Source organism: Lingula anatina, chromosome 3 (genome assembly GCF_051362555.1).
Source record: "Lingula anatina isolate TDL-2025a chromosome 3, LinAna3.0, whole genome shotgun sequence".
NCBI classification, from domain to species: Eukaryota; Metazoa; Brachiopoda; class Lingulata; order Lingulida; family Lingulidae; genus Lingula; species Lingula anatina.
Window position 1 is genome coordinate 22,566,817 of NC_141769.1, and position 22,140 is coordinate 22,588,956.

Consider the following 22,140-nt stretch of genomic DNA (forward strand, 5'->3'; position numbering starts at 1 on the left):
TTTTTATGTAAAACATCTTATTTTATAAAATATATATCGTACATAATATATTCTAATAGCAACCAATTGAGTTTATAGAGCGCAGAAATTGATTAAGGTCGGGGAGGTTATTTGATGGAATAACTAAATGCCACGTCCGCAGAAACGGTATTTCGTTATAATCATTCGGCAAATTTCGGTTAGTTCCGTCTACATCATGGCGGCCTCCGCAGAGCTGAACGTTGCGAGAAAGAAATTAGCCGAAGCTCTAGGGGACAGCATAACATTGTGAGTTCGAAGGGAGTCACACAAGAAAAAATTAAAAAAAGATTATTTTAAAAAATAAAAACGGGCGTTTCTTTCAAGGATTTTGTACTAAAATAGGAAAAAGTCTATGTTTATCAGACTCGGGCCTCGGTTCCGTCGTGGTTTTCTTCGTAGCTGTCATTTGTTTCAGTTAGTGACACTTACAGGTTTCATTGAAAAATATTTCATGTTATGGAGCTTACAAAACAAAATGTTGATATTTTTGTGGCTCTAATGTCGAATTGGTTGACGCATAATTATCAGGGGTTTTGCAGAACCCCCCCCCCCCCCCCCCCCCACCACCATTATAATTCTGTGATATCCAAAATATTTTTATCAATAAATTTGTGTGGTGACTTTTAACCGCTACAATGCCTATAAATTAGTTTGGCAATTCATGTATTAATTTCAATGTGTTTGTTACATACTCTTTGTCTTCCAAATGTTGTGAGAGGTAAGGCTATCACAGGAGTGAAAATTTGCTGTTATCTCATTGGTAAAAAAAAACTTTATTTAAAAAAGGATTAATAATCAAGTAAGTAAATATCCAAACTACTTAACCAAATTTATTTAAATAGCAGAGACATAGATTAAAGTAACCTGTGAAATTTTGATTAACATTAAAAATTTTAAGGGTGGGAGAATGATGCAAAAGTATGTTAGCAGAGATTGTACACAGCAAAATAAAATCTAAAAAGGAGAAAATGTTTGGAACGCATGTTTAAGCATAAATTTGGGCTATTCTCAGGTAGAACTTTGAGTAAATTGTGATAATTCCAGCAAGACGTTTTAGCAGATGGACCAAACCATCTGACTTTTTCAGAGGTTTATATTGTTGTATTTTAATTTAATCAATCGACCAAATTGATGTATTTTTTCAAATTAATTAATCTTGCCTTATAAAAGGGCATGATTGTCAAACCTCTATCAAAGAATTAGAGCAAATTATGAAATTTATAAGTAAACATGATCTACACTTTTATTTCAGATATTTTCACAATCTTAGATCCTGGTTCAAGCAAAAGGTAAGTAAGATTATCTAAAGATAAAAAACTTAAAATTAAGAGACATCTCTTTACTTTAAGTATAAAAGAGTATATGGCTTCACTTAATTAAATAATTCATTTAGATGAAAAGTATAGAATTTATGATTACAAAGGGTATGCGAACAATCTTCAATATTAATGGCACATGGGTAGTATTTACTGCGGAAGGCAGGCTGGGCATTATAGTCTCTCTTTGCCATGAGGTGAAGCAGAAATAGCTGCAAATTGGTATCTATGGCGCACAGGTAGCCTTCACAGCTGTTCTGTGAATAGAGGGCTCGGGACAAAACATTGTGATCTGAAGAAACCAATGCCCTTTGTAAAAAACCTGGAAACTATGGAACAGTTTCTTTTTGAAAAACAGTTACAGCAATCAGAAACTATAGAAAATTGATTCTGATGTTGAGGAACCAGAATCTTTTTTTCATGGGGAAACGAGCAGACAAAGGGAGAGGCCATGAGAGGTGATCTGCAGTAGGTTTCACTGTTAAAGTAAGGCTGGGTTTTATTCATGAGTACACTCTCTCATCGCTTTGAGGCAGCGAAAAACACCAGTTGGTGTCAACGTAGCCTTTTATGTGGATAACGGTTTATAAAGGAAAGCTTGATATATTAGGAACATTCACTTTTTATTGCAGCTTAATTACCTCTCTTGGTAAAGAAATTCCTACTGATGATGATGGTATTGTGCACCTCAAGCAAAACTACCGATCACAGTCTCACACCAAGTCCTCATTTAAAATACCTTAAAGGACAATGTTCATGTAAAAATCCATTTCTCGAATTTTGAAGATACAGCACTCAATCTATACACTAGAGGTATGTTTTAATCGATCCCCGCCATTTAAAAATTATAAAAACAATCTATTAGTAGAAAAAAAAGCGTTTTAGTAAACCTCACCTCAATATGCAAAAATGAAGCAACAGATCTGGGTCACGTGGTACTGTGACGACAATCACGATAAAGGTCTATGAGACTCAACTGAGCTGCATGGTGCATACTATACAGACGTAGAAGTTAAGGAAAGTTGTGTTGAACGGAGTTGAGGAATTTTCGTTATGCCTCGGTGTGTTGCCGTGGGATTCACCAAAATTGCAGCTCTCTTTGACAATCTTTCTTTGTCTGTGACGGTCTTCCGTGACTTACTAACTTCAGTGACAATAGTTGCGATGCTCTAGATCATGGTCACCTCAGGTGGTTTAGATCATATCAAGAGCTGGTAGTCTTTCAGATTAACTGTCATCAGTTGGCAAACTTACTGATTGCTGATGCATTTTAAATGCTTTGTAGTTGACCAAAAGCTCGTTTACAACAAACCTGTTAATTATGCACCGCTGCAATTCCCAAGCCAGGTAATAACAGGTATGAAACTCGTCTTGGTGGGCTTTCATATTTTTCAATATATCTCATTTATTTCATGGGGTTATTTTATTGGTATTTGTAAATGACGTTAAGTATCAATACTTAAACAATTAAGTTCAAACACGGTCGCGAACATAAATAAAAGAAATTGCTCTCAGGGTATCTTGAAGCTTCCGTGGAAGAAAACGTGTTGAGGAAAAACAGGAAAAAGAGCGTTATATTAAAGAAAAAATGGGAACTGCTATAATAAAATGGTTCGTTATCCTAATTCGTTTATGCTTTGAGGATTTGTTTCTGAAGATTATTTCATCTGAAATATTAAATAATTTAAAAGATTGATTATTTTATAACTTGAAACGCAAATTCTGCGTCAGTACGCAATTTTTTTTTTGCAAATTTGTAAGCTTATAACACCGTGCTATAAAGATCTACTCAAGAAAAAAATTTGCTTGGGTAAAATTGAGTACGGAATGAACTGGAGACACTTGGCTTGTCATTAAGTTTACACGAAAATATGTCAGGTAACTTTATACTGTCTTTGAAAGAGTAAAGATTGAAAGATAATTTTAGACAAACTTTGACGGGGGAAATACCTACAAAGAGTAATGGGCTACTTCGCCAACATCTTGTTGAAAATTTTACACTGCAATTCTATTCAAATAAGCTAAGGAACTAATTGCCAAATTAATACTCTCATCACATAACAGGGGGGTAACCAGACCTGCAAAAATTGTACGCACATATTTAAAAAGATTACAAGCACATACAGCAAAATGTAGACTTACGCAAAACATGAAGGACAGCGTAATCACAGCAAATGTACCTCATATAGTAGCTTAATTTCCATTAATAATAAAATCATCATTTAAGTCAAAAATATTCTTGCGATTTAATAACTATTTTAATTTACCCAGAAAGGTATATTTATTTTAAAGGCGGTTAACTGAAATATAGTTTTATGATTTGTTTGTGAAAATTGCCCATGTCACCCTGTTAGTTTGGAGGTCTAAGCTGGATTAAGTCCGTGTTAAAATTCCTATGAAGTTGTGCAGGAAAAATTCTTCCTTTCTTTCTCTAGCTCCTCGATAAACCTGGTGTTCAGATTTTATCTAGTACCCCCAGGTCTACGGGAGCTGCGCTTTGTAACTAACGCACAGGTAGATTTTTACCTGAGATAACTGGAGTAAAGCTTAGATAGAGAGTGCGTTCGATACAAGCAAGACAAATTGAATGCCATTTAACCCTCTAATTAAGAGGTAAAGGAAGTTCCAGGTAGATGGATGATTAAGATAGGACTTGTAAAGGTAACAGGAATTGTTTACCTCAGTTTAATAAAAGTATGCAAGACGGAGTGTCAGCGGTTTAATAAAATAAATTGAATTTCACAAATAACATGGACCTCATATGCAATAATCAACATTTCTCTTAACTCATTCAAATGCAGTGTTTTATACAACTTGGGATAACCATAATGAAATGCTTGTTAAAGAAATGACTAGACGGGAAATGGTTTTACACAGCTTCACGAGGATTTAGACCCCTCGGGTAAGAGATTTGAATGAGTATAAACTTTTATCAGAAGCCAGAGAAGTCATCTTACAGGTGGACAATGCAGCTCAGTTTGACAGCTAAGCACGCTCTGTTCTCCAGTGGCTCGATTGTCTTCATTGGACCACGTGACCACATAGCTCATTAACTCCCAGGCCGAGCAAATAGGACGTTTTTTAAAGCCAAAAATTTACAAAATGAGCTTTTAATTTGTGTATTTGGATAAAGATATCGTTAGTTGGGCATGTTTTCTGAAGAATATGTTCCGTTCAGGCCATTCTGACGGCATGAAGCAAACCCTTTAACGTAACAATGCATGTCTTAGTTGATTCTTTTATTATCTTAATGAAACCCCCCTTAATGATGATAATAATGCTGTTTTGCACCCCAAGCCAACTGTATTGACTGTTATCTTGCACTTTGGGCAGCACATACAGTGCTTAGGTAAAGGTACACTAGTAGACTTTACGAAAAGCATCGGACCACGGGTCATGCATGACAAGTTTTGTCTCAGTCTGGGATAAAAGATAAGTCTTTAGTGCTATACTGACTTAAAAGCTTAGCATTTACAGAAATGTCATAATTTAATTGCTGTTTGGTGGTAAGAATAGCATATTAGTTTCTCAAATTTCTCTTCTACCTGAGCACCCACGAACACTGTTCAAATGCCAACAAGATGACAGCACTTAGTACTTCAAAACCCTGCAAGAGATTTTTATAAAAAGCCTTCAGATTTTATTGTTAATGAAGGAAAATAATGCCTTTGTTTTTTTAAGTACAGACACAGATGTGTCTGTACATATAGCCATCACCTGCATCTGTCGTCGTCGTCATTGTCACCGTGCACTTTCACCACCGATAACATGATAAGTGAAAAACTGTTTTACCTTTTGGCTTGAAACTTACAGAACTGATGAACTTTTATAATAGGTAGGTCAAGTTCGAAAATCAGCATGATCGGGTCATTTTTAGGGAACTTATGCTGTTTTTTCACTCTTTTCAGCATATATGCAGCACCGATAACATGATAAGTGGAAAACCATTTTACCTTTTGGCTTGAAACTTACAGAAGTGATGAATATTCATAATACACAGATCAAGTTTGAAAATCAGCATGATAGGGCAATTTTTTTTTTTTTTTTCAGCATTTTTATAACACTGATAACATGATAAGTGTAAAAATGATTTTCCTTTTGGATTGAAACTTACAGAACTTATGAATATTCATAATACGCAGGTCAAGTTCGAAAATTGGCTTGATTGAACTATTTTTACAAAAGTTCTGCTGTTTTTTTCCATAATTCAGCATATATGCAACACTGATAATGCATTTTAAGGAAAACCAATCAGCCTTTTGTCTTGAAACTCACAGGAGTGATCAGTCTGACTAGTATACAGATCTAGTTTGAAAATAAGCTTGATCAGTTAAGTTTTGTTGAAGTTATTAGCCTTTTTGTATATAAGTGGTTTTTCTTCAGATTTAATTCTTAGGCATGTTTACAGTCTCATTATGGAACGAATTAGATATGTAAAAGTGTTGTTTTGACATTTTCTGCTTCTTAAAAATATTGTTAGTTGATTATATAAAAATGACGGTACACCTTTTATTGTGCATTGTGTAATAAAGTATCAAAAATGGAAAGGAAGTCATATCATTGCAGTTCGTCAGATTCAATCATTCACTAAGTTAAGAATCTCAGACTGGAGCAAGTTAGACATTTAAATATGTTCTATTGATATTTTTCCTTTGACAACATTTTTTAATTGATCATATAAAAATGACAGTAAATTGATTATTTTGTTTTATGTAAAAATGTTTTATTTTGTTTTATGTTTTATGTAAATATGTTGAAAATGGAAATAAACTCTTTTCAATACAGTTTTCTCTTGTTTAGATTTTGGGATTTTCAAAGTGTGACTCTGAACTCTATGGGCTAGTCACATTTTCTGAATATCCGTGATAGTTTTATTTTATCATTAAAAAACTGATGTTATTATGCTGTTAAGCATTGTGTAATATTGCATCAAAATTAAACAAAACCCTATTTTGGGCACTGCCTCCGTAGTGACCTTTAAAGGAAAACCATGTCACTTGCTCTTTTCACACTTAAAGGAAAGAAACATAGGACTAAAATACAGCTTCAGTTGGAAAATCTGTCTCATTAGTTAATTTTCTGGAAGTTATAAAGATTTTTTGTGAAAATTTTTATCTTTCACATACTGGAATTTTCAGTGTGGGACTTGGAGCTCCCTTGGACATGAAGCCCAGTGGTAATCAAATTTTCTTAATGTCCATGTTTTTAATAGTAGATATTTAAAAATTGGTGGCATTTATACAGTTAATCATTATGTAATGTTGCATCAAAATTGACAAAAAACCTACTTTGTGCACTGCCACCATTAAGGTTATGGAAAGAAAACTGTTACTTTCTATTTTTTCAACTTGTCTTACAAGAATGATTCTTAGGATTGACATACAGCTCACATTAGAAAACCAGCTCTATTGGATTATCATTTTTATTAAATTTATGCATTTTTTGTGAAATTTTCATTTTTCTCATTCTGGCACTTTCTAAGTATAAACTTGAACTCTGATGGACCTGAAGACTCATGCTTGTACTTTCGTCGGTGTTACCTGTTGTGCATAATTAAAATTTGATGTTGACTGTGCAGTTAAACATAATGTATTATTGCATCAGAATTGGTAGTCTCCTATTTTGTGCATTATTGTTTTGTGCTTTTCTTAAGGTGTGACTTATGGGCCTGAAGACCTTTGAGAGGGCCAGTCTGTAAATTTCCCTTGGGTATCACTAGGCTAAGTTCAGAGTTTTAAAGTCATTTGCCTAATTAATAGGCCATTAAATGAGATTACATAAAGCACACTTGTTGATATTTCCCTGTAAACTCCCAAAGGTTAAGCTCTCTGCTAGATTAATAATAAGGAAGCAGAGATTAATAATAAGGAAGCAGTGATAATTATGCAGGTAAATTTTGTTTAGTATTGCAAATAAGTTTTTAATATATATATATATCAAACTCAAAGATTAAAAGTTTGAATAGCAGCTTCATTGGAATAATATTTACCTCTGCCAAGGAGGTTATGTTTTCACCCCTGTTTTTCTGTCATCAACATAACTCAAAAGTTATGGACCGAATTTTATGAAATTTTCAGGAACTGTCAGAAGTGGGTCAAGGAGGACAATGATTAGTTTTTGGTGGTGGTTCAGATCAATAATCAATCAATAATCAAAAATTGCTGCCTTGGCAGAGGTCTGCGCTCTCGGAGTGGTTTTCTAGTTTTGCTATGTTTTCCTTTTTAATTTTTTCTCAAACACTGGCATATTTGACTTGACTCCCATCCGCCTGAGGCTCTGCACATTTTCTGTATTTCCACATAAGCAGTTGTATTGGTTTTTATGTCTTAAAACATTGTGTAATATTATTTTATGCACTGTCATCATTTTTCAAATATTGGGACTTTCATCATGTGAATTTGAACTCTCATGGTCCTGAAACTGTAATCTTATTGAAGGAATGGATTGAGACCATCTTCTGGGTCTTCCGGAAGACGGTAAGTTTTTTAAGTTTATATTGACCGGTATCTATTTTTTTTCTGTTGGAAGACCATCAAAATAGAGGATGGATCAACATAGATACTTTGGAATACTGTCAGAAAATATCTCTGGGTCCGCTCCTGTTATTGACCATGTTACCTGTTGTGCATGATTCAGATTCAGTGTTGACTGACAGTGCTATTATATGCATTATTTATTATTGTATCAAAATTGACAAAATGACCTATTTTGCAACTTTATTTTCTGTTTTTTGTCTGTACATTTGACAGCTTTGCTGCCTTGTTTTAATCTGTAATTAGGGGCTCATAACTCCATATCAAAAGCAATTAAACCAAAATGACGTCACTTGATTGAAGCTTTTACACCTGCCGTCACCTATGCTAATTGTACCACCAGCGTTAGCGCTGGCGGTACACATGGTTTCGGTCCCGTCCGGATCGTTCCGCCGGCTCCGCCGGCTCCGCCGGACGGCTACCGTTACCGCTTCTCCTCCTAGACGGTAAGGGCCCCCGTACCCATCTCATGGATTTAGGTCAACTATAATCTCAACTCGTTCCACGTAAAATTTGGGCTTTGTCGGTATTGGGGTCTGGGTGTGGCACTCATTACAATGCACCCTTGTCTAAAAATGGCAAAATTAAATGCTAATTATCTACCCTACGGAAGGAGTTATGGGAAAAATTTCTATAGACGGCTTTCCAAAAGTTATATGTATAGATTTCAAATATACCCTTGGATTTGACCTTTGACCTTTACTTCAAGGTCAAATGGGCCAAAATTTTCAAAAAAATGAAATTTTTTACGAAAAAAATTTTTTTGGCCCTGTTATTCAGACACTACACAGACTTAACCAATAATATTATTGGAAAGTGTTACCCTTCAGGTCATCTTTCATCTCTATGAATTTGGAGTCAATCGGTGCATTTTCACGGGAGTAGCGGCCATAAGATACCGAAACTGAAAACTGTCTCTAATTCGGGAACCGTTAATGCTAGAGACCCATTCTTTTTTGCATTTTGTAGAGCATGTAAAGCCCAACACTGGAGGTGGTCTCGGTTTTTTTGTATTCCATACGGTTTTCGAGTTACGCTGTATCAAAAAGTACATATTGGTGGTAAAAGCAAAATGTGCAGTACGGTAATGGATAATAAATTTTGAACTCTGGAAAAATAAAATATAAGGCTTGGCAAAGCAGACAACTTGTGTTCAAAAATGACATTATTTCATCAAATTTGAACTTCTGAAACTTCAGAGCACCTCCTATTTCAAGAATTTTGACCAAAATAACATTTTCTTTATTTTAATTAATTTTTTCTGTACGAAATTTAAGGCACATTATGGTAACTCCAAAATTATAACATTTAGTCCCTTATATCTCCAAAACTGGCAGAGATAGGTCCATAGTTACTATTGAAGTTGAATAGGAAGTCATATACTGGCTATCTTTCTGTGACCTTGAAATTGACCTTTGACCTACTTTTCACCATGAACTGAACTTTGCAAATTTTGCTTCCCTTTTATCTCCAAAACTGGCTGAGATAGGTCCGTAGTTACTATTGAACTTGAATAGAAAGTCATATACTGGCAATCTAAATGTGACCTTGAAATTGACCTTTGACCTACTTTTCACCATGAATTGAACTTTGCAAATTTTGCTTTCCTTTTATCTCCAAAACTGGCAGAGATAGGTCCATAGTTACTATTGAACTTGAATAGGAAGTCATATACTGGCAATCTATATGTGACCTTAAAATTGACCTTTGACCTACTTTTCACCATGAACTGAACTTTGCAAATTTTGCTTCCCTTTTATCTCCAAAACTGGCAGAGATAGGTCCATAGTTACTATGGAACTTGAATAGGAAGTCATATACTGGCAATCTAAATGTGATCTTAAAATTGACCTTTGACCTACTTTTCACCATGAACTGAACTTTGCAAATTTTGCTTCCCTTTTATCTCCAAAACTGGCAGAGATAGGTCCGTAGTTACTATTGAACTTGAATAGGAAGTCATATACTGGCAATCTAAATGTGACCTTGAAATTTACCTTTGACCTACTTTTCACCATGAACTGAACTTTGCAAATTTTGCTTTCCTTTTATCTCCAAAACTGGCAGAGATAGGTCCGTAGTTACTATTGAACTTGAATAGGAAGTCATATACTGGCAATCTATATGTGACCTTAAAATTGACCTTTGACCTACTTTTCACCATGAATTGAACTTTGCAAATTTTGCTTTTCTTTTATCTCCAAAACTGGCAGAGATAGGTCCGTAGTTACTATTGAACTTGAATAGGAAGTCATATACTGGCAATCTATATGTGACCTTAAAATTGACCTTTGACCTACTTTTCACCATGAACTGAACTTTCCAAATTTTGCTTCCCTTTTATCTCCAAAACTGGCAGAGATAGGTCCATAGTTACTATTGAACTTGAATAGGAAGTCATATACTGGCAATCTAAATGTGACCTTAAAATTGACCTTTGAACTAATTTACACCATGAACTGAATTTTGCAAATTTTGCTTTTCTTTTATCTCCAAAACTGGCTGAGATAGGTCCGTAGTTACTATTGAACTTGAATAGAAAGTCATATACTGGCAATCTAAATGTGACCTTGAAATTGACCTTTGACCTACTTTTCACCATGAATTGAACTTTGCAAATTTTGCTTTCCTTTTATCTCCAAAACTGGCAGAGATAGGTCCGTAGTTACTATTGAACTTGAATAGGAAGTCATATACTGGCAATCTATATGTGACCTTAAAATTGACCTTTGACCTACTTTTCACCATGAACTGAACTTTGCAAATTTTGCTTTCCTTTTATCTCCAAAACTGGCAGAGATAGGTCCGTAGTTACTATTGAACTTGAAGAGGAAGTCATATACTGGCAATCTATATGTGACCTTAAAATTGACCTTTGACCTACTTTTCACCATGAACTGAACTTTGCAAATTTTGCTTTCCTTTTATCTCCAAAACTGGCAGAGATAGGTCCGTAGTTACTATTGAACTTGAATAGGAAGTCATATACTGGCAATCTATATGTGACCTTAAAATTGACTTTTGACCTACTTTTCACCATGAACTGAACTTTGCAAATTTTGCTTCCCTTTTATCTCCAAAACTGGCAGAGATAGGTCCGTAGTTACTATTGAACTTGAATAGGAAGTCATATACTGGCAATCTAAATGTGACCTTAAAATTGACCTTTGACCTACTTTACACCATGAACTGAATTTTGCAAATTTTGCTTTTCTTTTATCTCCAAAACTGGCTGAGATAGGTCCATAGTTACTATTGAACTTGAATAGAAAGTCATATACTGACAGACATGCTGAAAACTTTTCAGAACTGCCGGACAATCGGACCGGCAGTGATGAAAACTTTGCCGGACCGAATGGACTTTTGCCGGACCGAAAATGTCCATTCAGTAATGGAAACGTTTTGTTGCATAGTAGTACACAGAAGTAACTCTTGTAAATACATATTCAGTAATACTATTAAATAATTTGGACATGTTGTAAATTAAAAAAAAAAAAAACAAAAACACACACTTGTGAAGCACTGCTTTATTGTTGTACTCATTTCACAAGTTCCAGGGTTCATACAGGCCTTTAGAAGAGCTTGATTTTGTTTCTTCCTTTGAAAGTCCTTGAATTTCACACTTAGTCCTTTGTCCTTTAATTCAATAGTGCACGTACGGCTTAAAGAAATTCATCATATATTTCACATCCCTGTCATAAATTTAGGTTAATTATAAATTTTATCATGATCAATTTCTCAAAAAAATTAATATTGTTTCAAATTGAAATGAATTTGATAAAAAATTAAATGAAAAAAAATCATTTCCACTGTTCAACAGTAGCAAAATTTGCTCTTGGTCTATTTCTCCTTTCCTTGAAAATAATTTGCAAATTTTGATGCTACACAAACAGTAAAGATTGTAGTCCGAATGGGAGTGCCAATGCATGAAACATGCTAGCCACTTCACTGTATCTGTCTCATCTGCATGGAAACGAACGGCTTCCTGGTCAGGACTCGACGATATCATAATCTAAAATAATAAAAATGTACATACTGATAATATGAAAACTGTAACTGGTACTGGTAACAGGTATCGCGTTTATGCTTACGGGATATTTAAAATCTGTGAACCATTATGTTCATACACCACGGATCGAGTTTTTTCGGTAGGTTCGCGGAAGCGACCGAACTGTCAAACTTTTTTTACGTTAAACGTCGCAATGCGGAAGGCACTGAATGCAAACGAAAGTACCCATTAGTTAAATATCGTTACAATCACCATTGATTACGCATAATATTCAGTCCTATATAATTCTGAAATCGTTTTTACTGAGTGAATCGGGTGACCTCATTTACATGTAGGCTACTATCAACGCTTTTTTCTCCCTAAAAGAACGAATAACGATGTATACGTACCTTCGAAGGTCAGGCGTCATTATCCTTGGTTCCTATATGAATAATTGTTCTTGAGAAAGGAGTCAGGCGTCCAAGTTAAGCAGTAAACATTTTTTCCTGCATGTTTACATGTGCTTGGCAGCGTGGACCGCCCTCGTGATAGCTGTCTGTGTGTCGCGGCCAATATACCAATGACGGGGCGCGTAATTATCGAGAGCAGGTGGATTCCCCATGGGGAAGAACCCATTCGTTTGAGAGAGGGATAATACGATTGGCTAGCGTACTTTGTAAGTGAATGTGACCGAAATGTGGTCATTTTTACGTGTCACTAGATTAGTAAATGGAAGAAAAAATGATGTGGATTTTATATAATTTTATTTCTGAAGCACATCGAACGCTAACTGTTAATTCAAAATGGCGGCTCTTAAAACTCTTGTCGGTCCTTTGGACCGACAAAGTACAATATTTTACCGGTCCAGACCAATTTTGCCGGTCATGACCGATCGGACCGACAGTTTCAGCATGTCTGATACTGGCAATCTAAATGTGACCTTAAAATTTACCTTTAACCTACTTTTCACCATAAACTGAACTTTGCAAATTTTGCTTCCCTTTTATCTCCAAAACTGGCAGAGATAGGTCCATAGTTACTATTGAACTTGAATAGGAAGTCATATACTGGCAATCTAAATGTGACCTTAAAATTGACCTTTGACCTACTTTTCACCATGAACTGAACTTTGCAAATTTTGCTTTCCTTTTGTCTCCAAAACTGGCAGAGATAGGTCCATAGTTACTCTTGAACTTGAATAGGAAGTCATATACTGGCAATTTACTGTGACCTTGAAATTGACCCTTGACCTATCTTACGAAGAACTTAAATTTGATTGTACCATATATATTTTTTGCAAAAGTTTAAAAATTCTTGTTGATTGCATTTTTACAGCTTGTCAAGCACAAAACTGGTGCCTGTGTCCCTTATTTTGTGTATGTGGGGGTCTATACGAATGCGCTTGCTCCAGCTGGTGGTACAATATTCGGAGGCGGTATCGCCTCTCTGATCCTCTAGTTTCTGAGATAAGGTAGATGCATTATTGAATAATTAGATGCAGGAAATAATTATTATAAACCCTGTCAATATCCAGATCTCTTACAGCTGTCACTTGAACATTTTGACAATTTCAGTTGATATATTAAGAAAAACACCGTATACCTATAATAAAGACCTGCATTTAACACCAAGATATTTGAATTTAAATGAAAAAGGGTGTTCAAGAGCCCTTTTACACAAACAAGGTCAATATTATGAAAAACAAGACCAAAATTGCCTGAAAAAAGTTCTAGATAATAACAGTGTAGAAAAATTATAGCTACTGCTACTAATGGGGTTATTCCAAGTTTCAAGGTGCACTCTATAAACACTACTCAAAGTTTGACCTCCTGTTTTTTTGATAGATGTCAAGAGAAGACTTTGATTTGGAGGCCAGAAGATTGCTCACACGGGAGGCAGGTCAGTATCTTATTGTTGGAACAAATATTTTAAATAATAATTTTAATAATTTGCATCTGGCATGACATCTGTAGGTAGACCAGTTTAAGGATGCTATCAGAAGAGACATGAAGTCCTGTTACATAAGCTGAACCAACTTAAAAATATGCCAAATGATAAAAGTATAAATGTAAAGTGATTTCCAGAATTGATGCAAATATGCTATTGTATTAAAAGGTAGAAAAGTGCCACTTACACACTTTTTTTGGGGGATGGGGGTACATGTTATTGTATACATATATATATATATATATATATATATATATATATATATATATATATAATGAAACCTCAGAATATTGATTTTATGTGCAGACACTGTAAATGTTTGTACTGATTTTAGGACAATTCCCTGTCTGTCTAAAAAGTCACTGTCACCATTTCCATCCAACACAATTCTTTGCCCCATTTTGATCTTACAATTGCTCCTTTAAACTTATCTTCCCTAATAAGGATTACCTCAACTTTTTTTCCATCTAAAATATCTGAAAAGTCACTAATGATGGGTTAGATTAATTTTATCTCCTTTTTATGTACACCCCATTTTGGGCACTGCGGCCATAGTGACCTTTTAAGAAAAATCATGTTACTTACTAAGTACACACTAATCTGAATCTTACAGAAAAAAAAACAGAGGATTAAAATACAGCTTCAAGTAAAAACGGTCTGATTGGTTTATTTTTCTGGAAGTTATACAGATTTTGTGAGATATTCATATTTCACATATTGGCATTTTCAAGGTTTGACGTTAAACTTCCAAAAATGTGACTAAACATCCAAAAAAATGGTCACATTTTCTAAATATCTAGGGGTCCTGGGGCATGCTCCCTTGGAAAATCTTTGGGGGCATTCAGAATGAGAAGAGCTGAGTGCTAGCTGGTCCACAGCCTAAACATGAAAGGAAGACCGCTTAATCCTGTACTTACCCTGTACTTGTCTTATACTGTTTTATGTTGTGTCACCTATCTTTATTGTTCAGCAAGAAAATTATGGAAAATTAGTTACATCCAAAAGTGATAAAATATTAAATATGTATCATATGTTGAGCTAAAATCACCTCATTTGAATGATTTCCACATATTTTATATAATGTTAATTTCCATTGATTATATTTTAGTTCATCTTCACAATGAGTTTCTGTTAGCTATACTCACTAGATGTCAGACTTACAGTTCTATGCTGAGTAAGTACTCCCCCATTACATTTGTTTAAGCCTAGTATTGGAAATAAAAGTTCAACTGCATAATAGTGAAAACTATGGTAATTTACCAGTTAGGGCAAAGTATACTGTCCAAGGTAAATGGTAAAATTTGGATGCTAATGAAAAAACACTGGCAATGGCTAAATTTATCAGGAAACAGTAATTATTATTTAATTTTTGTAGTGCCTAGAGATCTGAACTGCTCCAGTCTCGCGTACACACCAGCTGCTAAAGCACTTAGGAAAGAATCTCACAAAATTAAAAGCAAAAAAGCAAAAACAACAAGATCAGCTTTTGTGGTATGTATATTGATGAATTTATTGAACACCTTTTTATTGACTAACACTGTCTGGACATAAAGTCATCACCCGTATCTGATGTCACCTTAACTATACACTTTTTACACTTTGTCAACACATAGTAAAAACCACCTTGCTGTTATTTGGTTGACTTTCTCGTGAAATGGCACTTAAATATTCCTTTCTTCAATATTACCTGTTGTGTAGAGTAGAAATTTGGCTGACTTTGCTGATTAATTATGTTGTACTAAAAAGCATCATATATTGTTGCATCAGAATTGACAGTAGCTTATTTTGTGCATCATTATTTTCTGGTTTTTGTCTGTACATTTGACAGCTTTGCTGCCTTGTTTATCTTGATTTTCAGCAAAGGTTCCAGCCAGCCAGTCCCTTGAACTATAGTTCGGTGGTGCTGCCAGGACCTCCAGAGGAGGAGGGGGCAATCAGTAAGTGACATTTTGCTGCAAGGGGTTAATGCTTTGCAAATAATAGGTCATAAAGTTACACTGAGATAGAGATAAAGCAGCACAGTGATATTAATTTGAAACATCTGTCACAATGATATATCAACATGCATTTTTTACTTTGCCCAAAGCAGACTGTCTAAAAATTACCAATTCTAACGGAATGTTTTAAGAGAAAGAAATGTCAGTTTGTCTAGATGTGTTTTTACATGTAGCCCTCACCTGCCATTACCCTGCACTTTCAGAGATAATACTATTAGCAGAAAAACATTTTAGCTTTTTTCTTTAAACTTACAGAATTCGGGCCGTATTCTGGAAACTTTGTAACTTACTACAATTTACTAGAATAACTATTTACTAGAATTTGTAACTTGGACTTATACGGTAATCTCGAAACTCTTGAAAGTCTTGGACTAACAAACTCTTGTAACTTTCTGGAAGTGACATTTGGTCCATGAATAGCCCACAAGGACATATTCCACTCCCATGCTTTGTTGATAAAATGCTTTTCTAGACATAAAAGTCTCTTGAAATATATTAAGAATCATTTAGAAGGAAGTGCCCCAACATTTTCTTTCAAGTTTTTCATTGGAAAATTCACTCATATTGAATACGTTTCTGCTGGCATACAAGCACAGGAATTGGATTTGGCTCTTGTGGGAGTCCCCAAGCTGGAATTCCCCAAGTTTTCCGCTAGGAAAAAGCACTTAAATTTACATTGAAAATGTTCCAGGATATTGCCTTAAAAGGATAACAACTGTTCATTTTGGCCCAAAAATGAATTTTCCTGGGATAAACAACAATTTTCCCATACTTACCAATGGTTAATGAATCCATTTCTACATTCAAGTTAAGTCCATTTTTTTTTCTAAAAAGTTTTTTTGTAATAATCTTTTAAGAGATAAAATTGTCTTTCAAGAGATTATTACAGAGTATAGCCATCTGTGGTGGTCACGTGGTCCAATGACAAGCTCAGATTTCTGAACAATTGCTATACTGACAGTCAATGAAAACGCTTCAGAAAACTTTCTTGTACTTTTGTACTCTTGTACTTTTACCAAGAATCTATTCCAACCATAAAAACGAGTACAAATGCACTTGTTTGGTCATAAGAGAGTGGGCTGACCACTCGGATGTTTAAAATTTCCGCTTCAGTGATTTTGTGATCAGCTGTTACAAAATCGTATGTTTTTCCTGATTGGTGTGAATTAATCAGATTCGATATATGGTGATTAATTAAGCCTATTTAAGATAGTCACCAAATCCAGTATGACACATGACAAAAAAGTTCTGTGATGCCACATCTGACACTGAAAGAGCAACTGCGGGCCCTGGGGATGCTGGAGGCTGGGCGGAACCGAAGAGATCTGATCACATGACCTTGCATTTTAATGATCTTTTTTTAATTATCTTTTCTGACCTTTATTTCACCTTGTGTGACTGAATAATGGGTCATATTTCACACGAAAACTTATTTTCTTAATGTGCCAAAGGAACTTAAAATATTATTTGATAAATAAATGATGCGTTTTCATTGACTGTCAGTATATAACTGCTGATTTTGTGGTAAAACAGAATGTATTATATTTCTTTGAGTTGTTTACAATGTTTTAATTATGAAATATAGATTCATACAAAGAGTTGTTATCCCTTTACGTATGTAAATTATAGTAAACACTTACCACATTGTTCAAATTTGACACCTGCTGGGATTTCATGCTGTCTTAGGATACCAAAGTCATACAAAAAAGTTAACTCAATTCGTCTATATATATGACATTCAATTAGATATGAAAATGTAATTTTTATCTTAATATATAAACTTTATTTTAAATGGAGATAATAAAAAAAGAGATAATAACTCTTTGTATGAGATCTATATTTCACAATGAAAACATTGTGAACAACTCGTAGAAATATAATATATTCTGTTGTACCACAAAAATATTTGTAGCTATTATTCTGATTTCTGAGCTTGTCTTTAGACCATGTGACCTCCATTAATGGCTATATATAGAAATATAAATATATATTGTTGTACCACAAAAATGGCAGTTATAGCTATTATTCTGATTTCTGAGCTTGTCTTTAGACCATGTGACCTCCATTAATGGCTATATTGACAGGTGTCAGAAAAAAAACTTTTAAGAAAAAAAACAGAGACTAACTTTGAATGTAAAAATGGATTCATTAACCATTGGTAAGTATGGGAAAATTGTTTACTCCAGGAAAATTCATTTATTATTTTTTTGCCAAAACCAAGAGTAATTAACCCTTAAAATGTGAGTCGATATAATTGTTTTTCTGTTCACCTTTGCTGTAAATTTTTTATCATGAGGTGTGAGTAAATGTTATTTTCATATTAAATCACAAATAATAATACAAACGAAGTCACAAATAAGTTGGCTCAACTTTTCAAAAATGACATTCAATTTAATATTAACATGTTATTTTTTAATAAAATTGATAAATTTGATTACTTGATGCACATTGGTATAAATGTGGAAAAAATTTTCTTTATACCTTTGTTGTTATAATAAATAGTGATTATTATTATTAGTTTTTCATGTCAGTAAGAAAAGCAAGTTACAATGTACTGGTACAAATGAACATGTTCGATGCCTCAAAGTCTTAACTTTGCTGTTAAGCATTATGTATTATTACATCAGATTGACATAAAAACCTATTTTGTGCATAATTATTGTCTGCCTTTGTCTGTATACTGGATAGCTTTGTTGCCTTGTTACCTCCCCCAAGGAGGTTATATTTTCACCCCTGTTTGTCTGTCTGGCTTTCTGTCCGTCGGTCATCAACAGAACTCAAAAAGTTATGGACCGATTTTGATGAAATTTTAGGAACTGTCAGAAGTGGGCCAAGGAATAGATGATTAGTTTTTGGTGGTGATCCGGATCAATAATCAATCAATCAATAAAAAAAACTGAGTTATGGACCGATTTTGATGAAATTTTCAGGAACTGTCAGAAGTGGGCCAAGGAACAGATGATTAGTTTCTGTTGGTGATCCGGATCAATAATCAATCAATAATCAAAAATATTGAAAATTTAGGGGTGAAACAGCATTGGATGGAGACTTTGCTGTCTTGGCAGAGGTTTGCGCTCTCTGAGTGCTTTTCTAGTTATTGTACTATAATATTTTTGAGGAATAATGAAAAATATCCACGATGCAAAAACAATATAAAGTAATATATTTTGAGAAATGGGAACATCCTGCACTACCTTTTTATCTGTGTGATGCAGGTTTCTGTACCAGAGAGATGATGTTGCCAGATATTGGCATGGTGCATGGGCGGATGCTGGTGATGGCCTGGGATCAAGGTCTGGAGGACGTCAAAGATGATGCTGTGAGGCTTGTCATGCAAGCAGTAGAAGTAAGAAATGGCAAGAAATAGCATTGGTTTATTATTTAAAATCTTGGTTTTAAAATTTTCTGCTCATTGTTTTGATTTGGCAAGCTCCTTTAAGTCTTCTTTAATCTCATCTTTTTATGCTGTACACAATATATTGAAGGTAAAACTAGAAAGTTGGTAATACTGTTTTCTAAATTTCATATTCATCAACTGATAATTGTATAATTGTTGTCCATATGATATGATTGTTCACAAAAGGCGCTTTTTATTTAGAAACATTGCTGAAATAATGCAGTTGTTTTTAATTATTAAAAACATTTCAGCACCAACTGAAATGTGTTCTAACTGCAGTGTTTTCACAACGTAATGGATTTCAAATGAGAGAAAGAAGATTTAAGCATGCCATGGGCACCCAAGCTCCGCAAGACAACATCAGAAACTCTGAAAGCCTGCATGAACATATATCTGGCAGGTAATTGTCAAATTTTAGTGTAGTGAGGCAGAAAATTAATAGTCCATTATGTTCTAGTACATTTATCTATATTTATATCAAGTTATGTTCCAGTACTGTAACATTTATCTATATTTACATCAAGCTATGTTCTAGTACATTTATCAATATTTACAGGAAGGTACTTAAAAAGTTCTCCAATCTTCTCATAAGTCATTTCATGAGGATTTAGTCGATGTTAATTGTCATTTAATGCCCTATTCAGTGCACCAACTGCTGTATCTAGTAAAGGCACCCACATCCCGTCCATGAAGAGGTCCCTAGAACTTGGTGCAGCTGGGGCATCCTTACAGCTCTCTTGTGGGGGCAGTGAATCTCCAGCCAAGAGTCCAGTGTCTCTATATGAGTTAATGGCTTCATTAGAGGTAAAATAAATTTTAGAATTTAATGAATTTAGTTTTAAGGCCCACAATATTAGGCCTTTGTACCTACATTTTCACCAAATTTTAACTTTTTTTTTCAAAGAGATTGGTGAATTTCACTTGTGAGACAAAATAAAAAATCAAATCTTAAAATAAGGTTTGTATACAGCACACAGTTGTTTTATTTAAGGGATAGCAACTGTTCATTTTGGCCCAAAGATGAATTTTTCTGGGGCAAACAACAATTTCCCCATACTTACCAATGGTTTATGAATCCATTTCTACAATCAAAGTCCCTGTTTTTTTCTAAAAAGTTTGTTTTTATGTTATGGAGATTATTACAGAGTATAGCCATCTATGGAGGTCACGATTTTGTGGTAAAACATATACTAGTATATATTATTTTGAGTTGTTTAGAATGTTTTTTATTGTGATGTAGATCTCATACCAAGAGTTGTTATCCCTTTAATCATATATTATCAAAACTAATGGCAAAATGGCAAATCTTTAAAATGAACTTGTATTTAAATCTATATTTAACATTGACATATTTTTCTCAGGTCTATAGGAGTTGTATACCATCCCATACAGTGTTTGTGACAAATATGGAACGGATAATCAGTAAACTTTGGCATGCCAGCAAAGAAGAAGTTGAACAAGAGTATATTCACAAACAAGAAGTGCAAATAAAAACAGACTTGGCCTCTAGTAGGTTCATTAGGCTATAGCATTAGCCACAGTCCATGGGAATGCATAAGGATGTAATGTTAAATAAACATTTAAAATCGCATGCAAGGCCATTAAGCCTAGCTGAAGTTTTCATGTAGAATTATTTGGTGGAACAGTGTAGTTGTCTTATATTTGAAATAACTGTTGACAGACTGAACAAGGAACAATTTTTACAGATAATCATGATACATAGTTTTTCAGATGTAAGTGATTTGGATATTTTTTAAAATTATATATTTTCACCCAAGACTGTTAATTTTGGCAGGAGTGTCATGCCTAATTAGGCACCCCATCTTGTACAATACTGCAAAGTGAAACAACATACTTAGACAATCATAATTTTCTTGACAGTACTTGACATGCAGGTTAGCATTAAAACTTGCTTTACAAAATACTACTTTGGCTAGGTAAAGTAAAAACTATTTCCATATTGCCAATTTATTACCCTTTTGAACTAGTATTTCTTCTTCACGTTGACGTTAACCTTTTTTCTGCTGTGGTGGATGTCCATTCTCTTTGTAGATAATAAAATAAAAGCATGACCCCAATCTTGGAGTCAAGGTTCCATTAAACAAAGCAGCAAAGCTGTCAAATGTACCAACACTGAGAAAGAATAATCCAATCAAGTTGGTTTGCCAACTCTGTCATTGATTCTTTTTAGTTACAGTTTTCCCTTTTGCAGATTTATAGTGGCAGTAAACAAGATGATTTTTTATCCATTTTGATGAAATATTATATAATACTTAAGACACCAATTTTTATTAATATACTATAATTATCAGTGATATTAAAAAAATGTGACCAGCAAATGTTGATTCCATGGAAGTTCAAAGTCACACTTTGAATATGGTAATCCAATCAAGTTGGTTTGCCAATTTAAGCTCCGTGTCATCTATTCTTGTTGGTTACAGTTTTCCCTTTTGCGGATTTATAGTGGCAGTAAACAAGATAATTTTTTATCCATTTTGATGAAATATTATATAATACTTAACACACCAATTTTTATTAATATACTATAATTATCAGTGATATTCAGAAAATGTGACCAGCAAATGTTGATTCCATGGAAGTTCAAAGTCACACTTTGAAAATGCCAAAATGTGAATAATCCACATTTCATTAAAAATGGCATCACTTCTAAACAAGAATCCAATTGGGCTTTTTTCCAACTCAAAGAGTGTTTTAGTTCTATCATACTTTTCTGTAAGTTTATGAATCAGAAGTGACATGGTTTTTCTCACTAGATGGTTGCTTTAGTGTCCAAAATGGGGTTTTCTTCAGTTTTGGTGCAATGCTACATAATGCTTAACAGCATAATCACCACCAATTTTTAATTATGCACTGCAGGCAACAGCTATTTAGAAAGTGTGGCTAGCAAAGGTCTTCAAACCCATGGAACTTCAAAGACATA

At 34.3% G+C, this 22,140-nt stretch overlaps 1 protein-coding gene and 1 long non-coding RNA gene across 2 annotated transcripts; one reads left to right on the forward strand and one right to left on the reverse strand.

The window, feature by feature from the left end:
* The first annotated feature begins 135 nt into the window (after positions 1 to 135).
* LOC106154495 (transcriptional adapter 1) lies at positions 136 to 21,688 on the forward strand. The gene is made up of 10 exons (XM_087009927.1): positions 136 to 267; positions 1,274 to 1,310; positions 13,703 to 13,757; positions 14,914 to 14,979; positions 15,181 to 15,296; positions 15,664 to 15,742; positions 19,018 to 19,148; positions 19,451 to 19,599; positions 19,844 to 20,003; positions 20,561 to 21,688. Exons 1-10 carry the CDS (start codon positions 197 to 199, stop codon positions 20,726 to 20,728), a joined length of 1,032 nt encoding a protein of 343 aa, XP_086866053.1. The 5' UTR covers positions 136 to 196; the 3' UTR covers positions 20,729 to 21,688.
* LOC147763086 (uncharacterized) lies at positions 11,383 to 12,776 on the reverse strand. The gene is made up of 2 exons (XR_015333641.1): positions 12,269 to 12,776; positions 11,383 to 11,882 (listed from the first exon to the last, which is right to left on the reverse strand). It is a non-coding gene; the product is annotated as an uncharacterized LOC147763086 (long non-coding RNA).
* Positions 21,689 to 22,140: the final 452 nt, after the last annotated feature.

What these genes read in the sequence shown, in the direction of transcription:
- LOC106154495 (XM_087009927.1), top strand. Translation starts at nt 197, where the DNA reads ATGGCGGCCTCCGCAGAGCTGAACGTTGCGAGAAAGAAATTAGCCGAA. An exon ending in CTAGGGGACAGCATAACATT is followed by an intron (nt 268 to 1,273) that starts GTGAGTTCGAAG and finishes CTTTTATTTCAG; the next exon opens with ATATTTTCACAATCTTAGAT. An exon ending in TTGTCATGCAAGCAGTAGAA is followed by an intron (nt 19,149 to 19,450) that starts GTAAGAAATGGC and finishes AAAACATTTCAG; the next exon opens with CACCAACTGAAATGTGTTCT.